Source organism: Epinephelus fuscoguttatus, linkage group LG4, assembly GCF_011397635.1.
Source record: "Epinephelus fuscoguttatus linkage group LG4, E.fuscoguttatus.final_Chr_v1".
Taxonomy (NCBI): domain Eukaryota; kingdom Metazoa; phylum Chordata; class Actinopteri; order Perciformes; family Serranidae; genus Epinephelus; species Epinephelus fuscoguttatus.
The window spans coordinates 22,316,791-22,329,893 of record NC_064755.1 but is presented as its reverse complement, the minus strand read 5'-3'; the positions used below and the strand labels follow the sequence as shown (position 1 = coordinate 22,329,893).

General features: G+C 43.0%; 1 protein-coding gene across 12 annotated transcripts in view; it reads left to right on the top strand.

Annotated features, from left to right (window-relative positions):
• The window catches only part of frmd4a (FERM domain containing 4A), a 125,199-nt gene that overhangs the window by 83,077 nt on the left and 29,019 nt on the right, over nt 1-13,103 (top strand). For all 12 annotated transcript variants that reach the window (XM_049573775.1, XM_049573778.1, XM_049573776.1 and 9 more), the window contains exons 3-4: nt 8,407-8,501; nt 10,391-10,483. In XM_049573775.1, the coding sequence (XP_049429732.1) occupies nt 8,407-8,501; nt 10,391-10,483 (188 nt within the window). The remainder of the gene's footprint in view (nt 1-8,406; nt 8,502-10,390; nt 10,484-13,103) is intronic.

The window sequence follows — 13,103 nt, the reverse complement described above, 5'->3', positions numbered from 1 at the left end:
TGGCCAAAGGCAGCAGCGCCCAAAGCACACTGGTCTTTCCCTTGTTTGCAGTTCTAAGCCCCTACCCCTTTTAGACATCTGTTTGCCACTATAAATCTGCTCTTGTCTTTTCAATACCTTACACTTGTGGAAGCATTTTAATATTATACATTAAGACACATTTTATTGGTAGGGAATTTAGTTGATAATAAGTTGTGTGGCCCTCTGCACAGTAACATGACATTCACTTTCATCATCAATAAGACCCCTCTCATGGTTTGGCTTCAAAGTCTGAACCATTTTCATTCGAGGCTCCTTCCACTCTTCCTAACCTCCCTTAGCCCCCTTTGGGTTTGACCATTACCCAGTTCCACTGGAAAGAAGAGAAAGACTAAAGAAGGTAATTGCCCTGGAACAGAAGATGAAGAGAGCAGAGAACAGAAAGATTGAGGCAGAAGCTCAGGACAGGAGGTTTAGACTGAAAGAGAAAAGTGAGATGAGAGCTCAGGAATGGAGAGACGGGAGATGACACTAAAGGGATGGGAATAGAGAGGAGAAAATGGAGGAGAGAGCTGAGGATAGGTCTGCTGACTTTCTGATTTGATTACTCTGCCAGAACTGATCCTCTCTTTCAAATTGGTACTTCTTTCTGCTCCTCTTCCACTCTCTCTCTCTCCATCTCTCTTGACTTTCCACTCTTCACTCTCCATATCTTTTTTCCTCAGCTCCTTGCTTGCCTTCACCTGCCCCAGCTCTGTCTCCTACTACAGGGTTCTTACTGATCCTTAAAAAGTCTTAAAAGGCATTGGATTAATCTAAAAATAAGGCTTTAATTGGTATTAAGTTGACTTAAATCAATCTTCCAAAAGTCTCAAAAATGCCAAGACACTGGATGTAGGATTTTAGGAATCTTTTTTTCTGACGTTGCATTGTAAAATCACAAAATTATTTGTAGCATTTATTGATTTATTTCTTTATTATTTTTTAAAATAGTTTACAGAATGCCTCTTGCACTAACATCACACAGATCAGGATAGTGGAACCAGCATGTATTTTGTTTCAAGCTAGGATGCTTAGAGCTGAGGATCCACTGTCTAGCTGGCTGTTACTGTACCCTGGATGGCATGGGGAAGGGCACATTCCATGAAAACTTGCTATATAACCAAAGCTATTTTCTCACATGAACTCAGAACAAGGCATTGTCCATGTCAGATGTGTTGTCACCTACTGGAAGTACTCAGTTTGGTTTAGGTGAGGGGTGTCGCCTGGGTAGAGAGTGCAGGAGGCCGGACATGATAGGGATTCCACTGCGTGCTTGTAGTCTTTTAGAATTGTGTTCATAAACAACAAAGTCTCTTGCTATTTCTGAAATTCTGTTGATTTTTGCATCGGCCCTTACAGACAGAGGTTACTGAATCTTGTCATCTCTCCAGTTAGACATTTTCGTTGGCATATTCCTGTAAATTACCCTTCCTCTTTACCCGTGAATGTTTGTTTCCTTGAGGTCTTCTGCAAGTCCCACGATAGAAACACCACGAACACGCCAACTTGCCCGCTGTGAAATCTTCAGACAATTACCTGCTCGTGGGCCGAATCGGACAGGAGCGTAAACAGACATTGTACTGAGGAGCTGGCAGGGGTAAAGTCCATTTAATGTCTGATCTAACTGATTCAGACATTTGCGTTCTCACATACAGCTCCTCCAGGTAAAGTTTAGATAATCTCATGTTTGCAGTTCATGTGTGAAAGGGGCTCAAGATTTGGTGGCATTGCTGAAACCACTATCAGGAAATGCATATGAGGCCCGCTGAACTCTGTGCAAAAGGTTTTTTAAACTAAGTACAGTGGGAATCAAGGCAGTGGAGACCCCCCACATGCAGAGTGAGAAACAAACTCACCAAGAAAACCCGCCAGTAAACACAAGTATTTCCCAAAAGAGTCATGTTTTATGTTACTATAAACATCTGGGTAATTTTTTTTACTAATCCTGAGTAACTGATGTAGGTTCATGTTTTATTCCCTCTTAATTATGGTAAAATTGATCCTAAAACGTATTCTGAGTAGCATTAAAAACCTTAAATCTAGCTTTCCCTAAGCTGTAGAAAGTGGAACCCTGTATCAATTTCCAATACAGCTGCAACAGCTTCATATCTCATCCATCCATCCTATCTTCTGATCATTCTTCATCTTGGCCATCAAAAAAGGAAATAACAAGGGAAATAAAACTAAATGAGAGTTGAAAAGTTGGATTAAAAACATTACAGTAATCCTTGTTTTATGTAAGGAGTCTTGCAGATAATTTAGGAGGTGGTGAGTGAGAAAATCTGTTCTGTTTACCACAAAATATACACAATGTACAAATGGTATTTTTACAGTTTGGCAAGTTCGGAAGAGGGAATGTTATTAGCCAACCATTGTCACATAAATTAGGATACTGCTGCCATTTTTTGTCCTTGTCTCACTCGCTGTCCTCGCTTCCCTGCATCAGGCAGATGTACAGAAGGCCAGTGAGTTCTTAGTAGGACCACAGAGAATTAGGATGTTATTCTTAGTCTTCCGGTGAACTAAGAAGCCAGCCAGGATGTCGGCTCGTTTGCAAAAAAAGGATTCCTTGAAGGAATGATCATAATTCATACACAGTACAAACAGTTGTGTCTCAAATATTAAGGCATTACATACTCCATTGGGCTATTTAATCTCTTCACTGATCATTTAACAGCAGTGTGGTCAGGTCACTCCTGTTGCGGTTTTCATTTAACTTCCTGTAGCACGCCAAGCGCACAACCCAGATAGCCTCTGAAAGGTTGGATTTTATTTCTGTCACTGACTTGTAACATTGACCAGCTGTTTAATCCCAAAAGTGTCGTTCACCCTTTTCCTCTTCCTCATCCCCTTCCTCCTAACTTTGATAGTGTGTCCTCTGTGGTTTGTTTATGGAGCAACGCCTCATTGGCAGGGAACTGTGTGCCAGAAGGCCAACACACCTATTGACCATGCTGTAAAGATTGAAGCTAACCACCAAATGCACCATTGGGTGAAAATATATGTCAGTCATATGTCTATCACTCCCTAAGGCTAGAATGGTGTAGGTTGAAGAGTGAATGGAGTATGAACTTGCGTAACGCTCCTTGTTGCCGGTGTTTATATGAAGAGCTCTGTGTTAATAATTGGACACTTCAGGGTTTTAATGTAGCATGGTTCAGCATACGTATGCATACAAAGTTAAAATAGTAAACCATGTAGAGCATGTGGCCAAAACCCCTTTTCCTTACCCACCCTTGGACTTCCTGATAAATCAGTTAGCGTCCCATAAATCTGAGCAATCCTGAAGGCGCCAAGGGCCTGACTAGCTGTTTGCAGAGATTGGGTCGTGACTTTCTGCCAGCCAGGCAAGTGAGCTACTGCTGTGTGTTTGTCACTTGTCTGGGGGGTTTGCTTTAGCATGTCTCCTCCTCAGTTGCAGTTGCACCTCCCTGTAATTCTTACACTGTTAATTACCTGTGCTGCTGAGGAGGCACCGGCTAAATGTCTATTAGCAGTAATGCTGTCTAAGCTAGCAGAGAGCTTTGCTGTCTGATAGATGGCTCCATAGTGTGTGTGTGTGTGTCTGCATTGTCTGTGTATGTGTGTGTCTCAGTTATTGTGTGTGTGTTAAGTGTGCCATATCACTTTCTATATTACCTGTCATTCACCTTCTGTATCACTGTTGGTATCTTCCACAACATTATTACACATCCGTAAGGTACCTGCCGTTTCACAGATAAGCTGTAGCATCAGGATGTGTGTATGCGTGTGGAAGCGAGTCATCACTTGAAGAGAGAGAACCAAACTCAATTATACTATCCAGTGCAGCCTGTGCAATTCTTACAGTCTGCTTGGTATTCATTACAATGCCGAGGCAAGACGCTCAGCTTAACCTTACCGGGGTTGTTCTGTTCTTTTTGATCTTCAGTCGTGCACTTTTGATATGATGTTCAACAGTGTATCTGGGGCTCATTTCATCCTCGTATCATAACATCTTTTCAACAGTCTACCACATGTGTCCATGTGTGTTTGTCCCTTGCTCATTGTTTGTTATGCTGTGGTGGCAGAGATGTCGTTTAATTGATATTGTTGCTAAGGCAGTTGACTGCTGTGTGGTAATGAGAGACCATGACTGTGTGTGTCTCAGTCAGAACCAAAACATGTATTACTGATAATACTATAAAGATAGCCTGCTTCAAGACCTAAAATTTCCACATCTAAAATGTTTCCAAGCACTTCAAAGAGACCGAGTGTCGCTCTCGTGAATCATGGCTCTCCTACTTGGAGAAACAATAGAACCTATCAGAGCCTTTGTGGATCGGACTACCAGTTTCTGTCTCACAGCACAGGACTTAAAGGTATACTATGCAGGAATTGATGGTCACTGGTTTTCAACAGTATTGCCAGCAAAAATGAAAGTAAAAGCCAACCCCAGATTCAGGCTTGTTTTGGCAGTTTTGCCCGCTTGGGTTTCATCTCACTGTATTTGTGTTTGTCTGTGCTGCTTCCACGATTTTTGTAACTTTCTCTTGGATGCTAATGCTTGCAGTCTGGCATAGGGCTGCATGATACTGGAAGAAAACTGAATGTGCCTTACTTTTTTTTCTGTGATGTATATTGGATATGAAAAAATACAGGAATTTTTACTAGATGACTCTGAAGACTTTTCTTAGGGGTAGGATGGGAAGTTAGGTAGTTTAATGCACTGGTTGACTCATCATGACACCATCGTGTTCATGTAATACTCAATCCAGGCTACAGTCAATGCTCTCGCATGCCATATCAATAATAGTGGGGTGTGCTTTGGCTGTTTATCAGCCAGACTTTTCTTGTTGCTTGATGTTAGTGTTAACGTTACCTTTCCAGCCTCTCAGCTCTGAACTGTAGTTGGGAGACTTCTGGTTTCTTTAGGCTAACTCAGTTAGCTTTAGCCTGGCTCTTAGCTGGTAACTTGCTTTTGCAGTCCGGCAACTCTGCGATGAAGAATGGTAAGAAGACGTCGTAATAACACTGCATTGAAGAGATGCTCTATTTCCCATGTGCAACACACGCAAAACAAGGTGCTTTTTACAGACGTTATACTGGAACCTGAGCTTATCTAGATAGTTTCTGCTTTGGAAAAGCACGCGCTTTACTATGTCTGTGATACATGCCAGCCTTGTTACTGCACTTTCCTACACACACTCACATGCAGGAGAATCTGACTTCCCATAACAAATACCGCCAGACACCTTTAACCTGTCTTAAAGGGGAAAACTTGGCTGGTAACATAAGTCATAGAAAATGAGAACTCATTTTGTGTCAAGCAGCAAAAAGTTGTAGCCTAAAGTGTTTGAGTTAATTTGCCTTACTTGACATTGCACGTCCTGCAATGCAAATATTGTGCATGCACACAGTGCAGCATAGATACTGAAACAATACATTGTGCAGCCCTAGTCTGGCACCTGGTCGCTACCTCACTTGCACAGTGTGCCCGGGAACATCCCTAACACAGCAAAATAGAAGAAAATAAGAGTACAGGCAGAGGGCAGAGTCTCTGGAGATAAATTCACTGCCACACACTTCTACCGGGTTATAAGCGAAGATTGACAGGGATTAATTTTGTATGAGTCTATAAACTGGTTTTTAGGAAAATCCTGCATAGTATATTTTTGAAATCAGCACTTAGGTTGCTGCTCTTGAAAAACTACATGTGTCCTTAATATGAATAAAAATGTAACACATTCATAATATTCTTTGCTAATAGAGGTGACTTTATCATTCTTACAGTAGATATGCATTTGAAAGTTTGCTTTTGACGATAACCTCAATATTCCTAAACACAGCAGTAAGAGAGTCTTCTGGATACTTTAAAAAAGCAGTGGGATTTTGTAGTAGGGTTAGATCAAAGGGACATGGGGACAGAAGCAGCTCGTACAGTAGCCATGTCTTTTTTATTTAACACTTCTATCGGGTACATAAATCTGATCCATGGGAATATAAGGCAGAATCAGCCTATATGTTACAGAAGCTTCTCTCTGTGGCTGCTATTCTCTCCAGAGCCTTTTTGTGTTGCAGGATCACTGTAGGCGTCGTGCTTATATGAGATCTAGGTCATTGGAGTTGTGTGTGTGTGTGTGTGTGTGTGTGTGTGTGTGTGTGTGTGTGTGTATGCTTGCTGTGTGCATGACATCACCTCCTTCTCTTTAAATAGCTCTCAGCAGCTTCTGTCACTGAAGTTGTAGTTGTGCAGTGAGTTGATAGTACAGGTCGTCGGGGGGGGCACATGAAGCTGTATGGTGTGTGTGTGAGTGTGTGGATATAGGGTTGCACACTGTATGTTTTCATCTTGTCCTCCTCAATCCTAAATGTACGCAGCACAGCACATGTGTAGATCTTGTGTGTTGTGAGTGGGCTGCATGCATGTACGAGCTCTTGTGTGCATATGTGCATGCAGATTTGTGTGTGTGTATGTGTGTGCGTGTGTGTAATGAAAATGTAGGCAGTGAGGCACACCCATGGTTAACCTCAGGGTGGGGTGTGCTGTTCCTCAGGATGTCACAAACCAGCAGCATATGGCAGCAGTCCCCGGCCTCTGCTTGGCTCTAAGATGCTCTACATGCTCTGAGCGTCGTGATGAATGGAGGTTGTCATCATATATAGCTTGGACAGTACTCCACAGTATTAACTAGTTAGAAAGCTCTTATGCTAGCTGCAGCCCTCTTCCCTGCAATACAGTGGTTGAGCCCAGAGCCATGACTCTGCGGTAGATGTTTGGGTCAGACGGGCGAAAAGGAGGGAGGGAGGGAGGGAGGGGAAGGGCAGGGTACCTGCACTGTCAGCAACATCCACACACTCCATCCATCTTTCTCGCACTCTCTCTCTCATTTATCTCCTCCTCTCTTGCTCTTTTCCCCAGTGTTTGTCAGAATGCTTAGTCATTGCAGTAAATCAATAGCTGATAGAATACATTAACATAAAGTTCCACACATGTACTTGTTCCAATTAAACTACAGTGCAATAAACCATTATACCAGGGATACTCAGCTTGCTTTGCCTGGGGGCCACTTTTGCAAAACGAGAGGAGGCCATGGGCCACTTAATAAAGAAACATTAATAATGTTTATTAGTATATATAATAAATGAATTAGGGCGGCACGGTGGTGTGGTGGTTAGCACTCTCGCCTCACAGCAAGAGGGTTGCCGGTTCGATCCCGGGCTTGGGAACCCTTCTGTGTGGAGTTTGCATGTTCTCCCCGTGTCAGCGTGGGTTCTCTCCGGGCACTCCGGCTTCCTCCCACAGTCCAAAGACATGCAGATTGGGGACAGGTTAATTGGTGACTCTCAATTGTCCATAGGTGTGAATGTGAGCGTGAATGGTTGTTTGTCTCTATGTGTCAGCCCTGCGATAGTCTGGCGACCTGTCCAGGGTGTACCCTGCCTCTCGCCCGATGTAGCTGGGATAGGCTCCAGCCCCCCCGCAACCCTCAAGAGGATGAAGCGGTTAGAAAATGAATGAATGAATGAATAAATGAATTGCCTGTTTTTAACCTTGTAGTGTTTGCTGTCCTCACTCATCTTTGCCAAGAGGCAAATCAAGTTGCATCAGCCTCACATGGCCTAGAGATGCACCAATCCAGCTTTTTCAGTTTTGACACCGATCCCGATGCTGTGACTTTGAGTATCAGCTGATGCCCGATACCGACCCATACCATGGTTGACCTAAAAAGCTATATACCTTTACATGTAGAACAGAAAAGACTGGAGGCATCAGGCATTGATGACTGCACAGTTCTTTCCTAAGATAAAATGAAACAAGATGAAACAGATTAATGCAATGATGAACTATTTATTCTTAACAAAAATAAACAATTGTGCAATAGCAGTTGAAATAGTGTGAAATACTGCCACACAGCAGATTCTCTCCTTCGCTCCATGACGTATGACGTTGCTCGCGTCGCAATAGATATAAAGGGAAAGGATCGTCTTATCCATCTATTTTGATGATACTGGGGCCGATATTCGATCCGGATATCGGATCGGTGCATCCCTAACGTGGCCATTCGCAGCAATCCTGCACAGGTCAGGTGTGCAGGGGTGTTTCTAGGATTTGAGGACATTCGGGGCTCAGTCTGGACCTCTGTCAGGTGTCTGTGGGATCCTTCCCTGGCACTTTTTTTAATACTCATGCTCCATGTTGATGATTTCTATGCACTCATACACATACTTTACATCCAAAGTACAAAAAAATTCTCAGTGTTATTCAATATTTACATTGAGAATAAGAAAATGGTTGGTGTGCTACCCAGCACCCTATGGCAGGCCAAATTTGGTGTCACGGTGCTACATTCACACACAGTGAAAGTTATAACTGATGAATAAAACCATAAGAAGTATAATACTAATATTTCTTTCTCCCTGCAGCCCAAGCTGATGGCTAAGGACTTGCTGGACCTCGTGGCCTCTCACTTCAACCTCAAGGAGAAGGAGTACTTTGGAATTGCATATACAGACGAAACGTAAGTCACACTCAAATAGTAATGCCATTGAAAACTGCCACAGCACATGGTGTATCATTAGCCCAGGGCTATCTTGTTTGTTGGATTGGGCTTGTCAATGCTGCTCCATAACACTGTAACTACATTCAGACTGTCAGTTACACTTCTGTTTTGATACCCACTTTCTGTCAACAGACTTGTCAAAGCAACACATGGGACATGTTATACTAGGAGCAGACAATAGGCAAAGTCAGTTAAAAAGTTCAGGTGCAACCGTTAGGCTGGTAAACAAAGCAAAAGGGCACTGGAGGGGAACGTACAGTATGTGAACATGTTCGTGTTTCTTTAGTCTTAGAAAACAAGTGAACTTCTTGCATCTAATGTTGAGGACCCCAACAGGGTGCTGGTGAGCACAGCTGTGGACATAGATGACAGAGGTGGAAAGACTGAATTTGAGAATTCTCTGTCAAGTTGTAAGCATCATGTGTAGTAGCAATTTTGGTTTCCAGTTACTTCAAAAAAGCCAAACCACATTTAAATGATTTCTGCTTCGGGTTTATTATTTGAAATATTTTTGCTTTCAACATGTTTCCACGTGTCTTTTCCAAGTCCTAAAGCTATTGTGAAATACTTAAGAGTTAACATTAACAAGATGCTGCACTTTGAACAAAAGCACCACAATGAAAACTCCAGTTTCCAGTGCATTGTTTGAGTTTTACATATGGTTTAAGAAATCTTAGAGTAAAATGTGGCTGTTGGTTTTGGCCTGTTTTTGTACTAATGAATTTCCATTGTGCTTTTACATACGTCAGTGTACTTGGCCTTTGTTTATTTAGGTATGAAATGTCTCTTAGACTTAAAAAAATAGATATCCAGTTTATAGTTTTCACTTCTCTTTCACTCACAAGTGTAAGGGGATGGATACCTTCATTCAAGTCAAGATAACATGGTCATGAATATCACACTGAACCATAAACTGATGTACGTACGATGTATGTACTCAAATCCCTACATATAGAGGGTTTTGATGTTATGATTGTCTTGCTCTGGGATAGCAAAAGTTCACAAGTCGATGTCTGCCAGATGGATTGCTATGACAGCTTTGCTTGAAATGCAAAAATGACATTCAAATTAGTTTTATTGTGTTTGGTGACCTACAAAGAAGGCAGCAACACAGCATAGTCCAGAACAAGTCATGCAAACATACAGATGATTTACATACAGGCAAACATCACCATGGCCTCTGTTTTCACTCACTTTTTTTTTGTTTTATCCCATGCACCAACTGAAGCCAAACAACCCTGGCCTCTGCTCTATGGCATTTACATGGCTGTGACACATACTGTAGCTAGCGTCAGTCCAGTAAAGCAATATCAGCTTTGCTTTAGTCTTCGTCCCCCGGGACTAATTCTATGATGTGTAGATTTGTTGCGTGTGCCTGGGGAGAGCAGACGGCTGAGCTCTGACCGCTCGGTGGTCAAAGAGGCCGTTTGGGAGGGAAGGAGTGAGAGAGATTGAGAGATAGAGACAGAAGGAGGGGGGAGATTGAGAGAGATGTTGCTCAGTTGCTCAGGAGACCATGCAGGGTTACCAGGGTGACAAGCTGTCTCTGCAGTTTTTCTCGCTGTTGGAGGGGGACAGAGAAAAGAGAGGAAAGAGGGGGGGAGAGGAGAGTGGCAAAACAGAAGGGAAGACATGGTAACAGAGAAAGAAAAATGGGGAGGCTTAAAGGTAGACTGTGCAGGATTTTTCTTCCCTAAAAAACAATGCAGAGACTCATGCAAAAAGGCATTCCTGGGCACAGTGTTTTTCAGTGTCATGAGATGAAGTTTCTGTGTGTCTGTGTAAGATGTTCAGACATGTCTGAATAACAGCACTGATCAGTTGTTTTTTTGTTGTTGTCTCATCAGGGGCCATTTTAGCTGGCTGCAGTTGGATCGCAGGGTATTAGAACACGAGTTCCCCAAGAAGTCTGGTCCCATTGTCCTCTACTTTTGTGTCAGGTGAGTCTTTCTTTCTTTATTAAATTAATCACCTCACTTACACTAACCACGGTCTCTGATTGCAGGAGTAAATGTGTGTGAAAGTGACAAAGAAAGATGGAGAGAGTGTGCTTGTACGTGTGTTTGTGTACGCACAAGCCTTCATGTGATAATAGGAACAGATTAACAAGGTTAGTTATGACAGGCCCCTATGAAATTGCTTTGACCCTGGTGTTTAACTCCCGCCACAGGGCCTCTCAGCCAATCACGCGCCTCTTAGACCTCATCAGTATGCGCTGCATGCAATCAAGTCAGATAGCTTGGCTGTGACTGCAAAGTGCCATATTCTAAACAAGATGGAAGAAGCTTTCTCTTAGTGGGAGAACCCTCTCCTCCATCTTTTCTCTCCATCAGTAACATATATTTTTATGCAGAAGCACTTTGATAAGAAAGTTCACTTATCAATCTAATGCCAGACTGGTACTTGACTCATCCTGTGATGAGGCATGTGCCCTTGCAGTGCACTCCTCTTGCTGTTGCTGAATTCAAGTCATCTCCTCAGTTAAAGCCAACTCTTCTTTGATCTGTTATGACTGGGTTATGAAATAACCCTACCATCCCACAGTTCTCACTCAGCCTTTTGCACTGCCCCCACTCACATATGGAACACTCCTGACTCACACACAGGCATCGGATCATGTGTGTTGATACGACAGAAATACAAAGTGCGCTCGTTTGTGTGTATGTAGGTGTTTAATCAATAACAGCCAATTGGAAAAGATTGAAAAAGAGAAACACACACCTGACCAGATCTTTCCAAGCCTCAAATGAAAACGCACTCAGTCCTCCCAACCCACTCACTGCCCCAAACACACACTCACACACATGCACTCTCAGTTAATACCCCCATAAGGGAGAGCAAGGGCTTTGTTTTGGTCCACTGGTGCACTCTGTCCCCAGCATATCGCTATGATGTCATATTCACCCCAGGGACTGAGTCTTGACTAGCAACGTTCATAGTAACATGACGCACATTTACTCTGCCAGACAATGTCACTGAGTAGTCATTTCCAGGTCGACATTTACAACTCAGCACATGTCCCGGCACAATGAGGGGACTGTGTAGCAAAATCGTATTCTTAGCACATAGACTTATTGTTCACCCTATTTAGTGAACAATGGTGTCATTGTGCAGCGTGAATGATATAATCAGAAGATGTGCAGATAAGTATATGTGGCTGCTGTTACTGCTGTTTTAACCATCTCCGCTATTTCAGTTAGGTTGCACTGACATTCACCATCTTTCTTTATATGGTCAGCTGTCGAACCATGTGAAACAACCGTGTATGTGTGTCTGTGACGGCCAGAGTGGGGGTCATTGTGTGCGTATTTACAGAGACTAATAGGCATTTGACGGTGTGTCGGTGGTGCTGTGACATTTTGAACTTTGACACCATTTTGAAGCCTCAACCCCCCCCTCCCTTTTTTTCCTCACCGCTCAGTCCAATCTCTAACCTCAGTCTCTCCAAATGTCACACTGACTACACACCCCTCACACACACATCCCACCCTTTTTCTTAGACCTGCGTACTCTTGATTCAGGACTATAATGGAACAACTATCAGCCCAAATGTCAGGCCTGAATCCATTATCAGTTGGAGCATATTGTTTTCATTAGCACAGTGTAAGGTTGAGTGTATGTGTGTGGGTGTGTGTCCATCTCCGCACAGGTGCGTACACGTCATGTATTTGCATGCTTGTGGTATTTGTGCAATGTGTGTGTTAACAATAAATGCTAGGCAGATGCCCACCTCCTGCTGAATCAGTGGGTGCCTTTTTGCATGCTTGCTGCTGTGCTGTTAGAGAGTGTGTGTGTGTGTGTGTGTGTGTGTGTGTGTGTGTGTGTCATCAACACTGGCTTTAATTAAATGTTCACACTGAATATTGACAAGGCTCCTCTCATTCTCTCTTGCAGCTCAATGGGTAACGCGATTTAAGCCCTCCAATATTGATCCTCCTACAATCCCTCTCACTCAATACCTATACGCTCATATGCACACAAATCAACACGCTCATTCACGTGTGTTCATAGGAACATGTGCTTAGGTCACATTAGGATAACATCAGGCTATACAGGCTACTGAAGGTGTTTTAACATGTTATATTTTAATGTATGTTTCTATAAGAGAAGAGCTAGTAATGAGTAGCTTCCTAGCTGTGTACCATCATAGCTCCCCTCTGGCTCTTCATGCATTCATGAGCTAAATTTAGACTGCATTATTATGTGTGTCCTCCTCAACACTCTGCCAGAAGTGGGTTACTGTGCTTCTCTCTCCAGTATGTGACAGTGTGTGTGTGTCTGTGTGTAAGTACTGTATGTGCATGTGGAATCACTACACACTGCTGATGATGCAGAGAGGCAGACAATGTGTGAAGTGCATCATGTGCACATTCAATGCGTGTGTGTGTGTGTGTGTGTGTGTATTCAGATTGTGGAATGTGCTCACACTAACAAACTAATCATGGATCATTGCCAGCCACCATGGTGAGAGAGGGAATTGGTTTAAAGGGTAGTAAAAGGATGTTGGCGTACACAGGGTCAGCCTTTGGTATGGTGTGCCCCCCTCTGGTCACTGTGGTC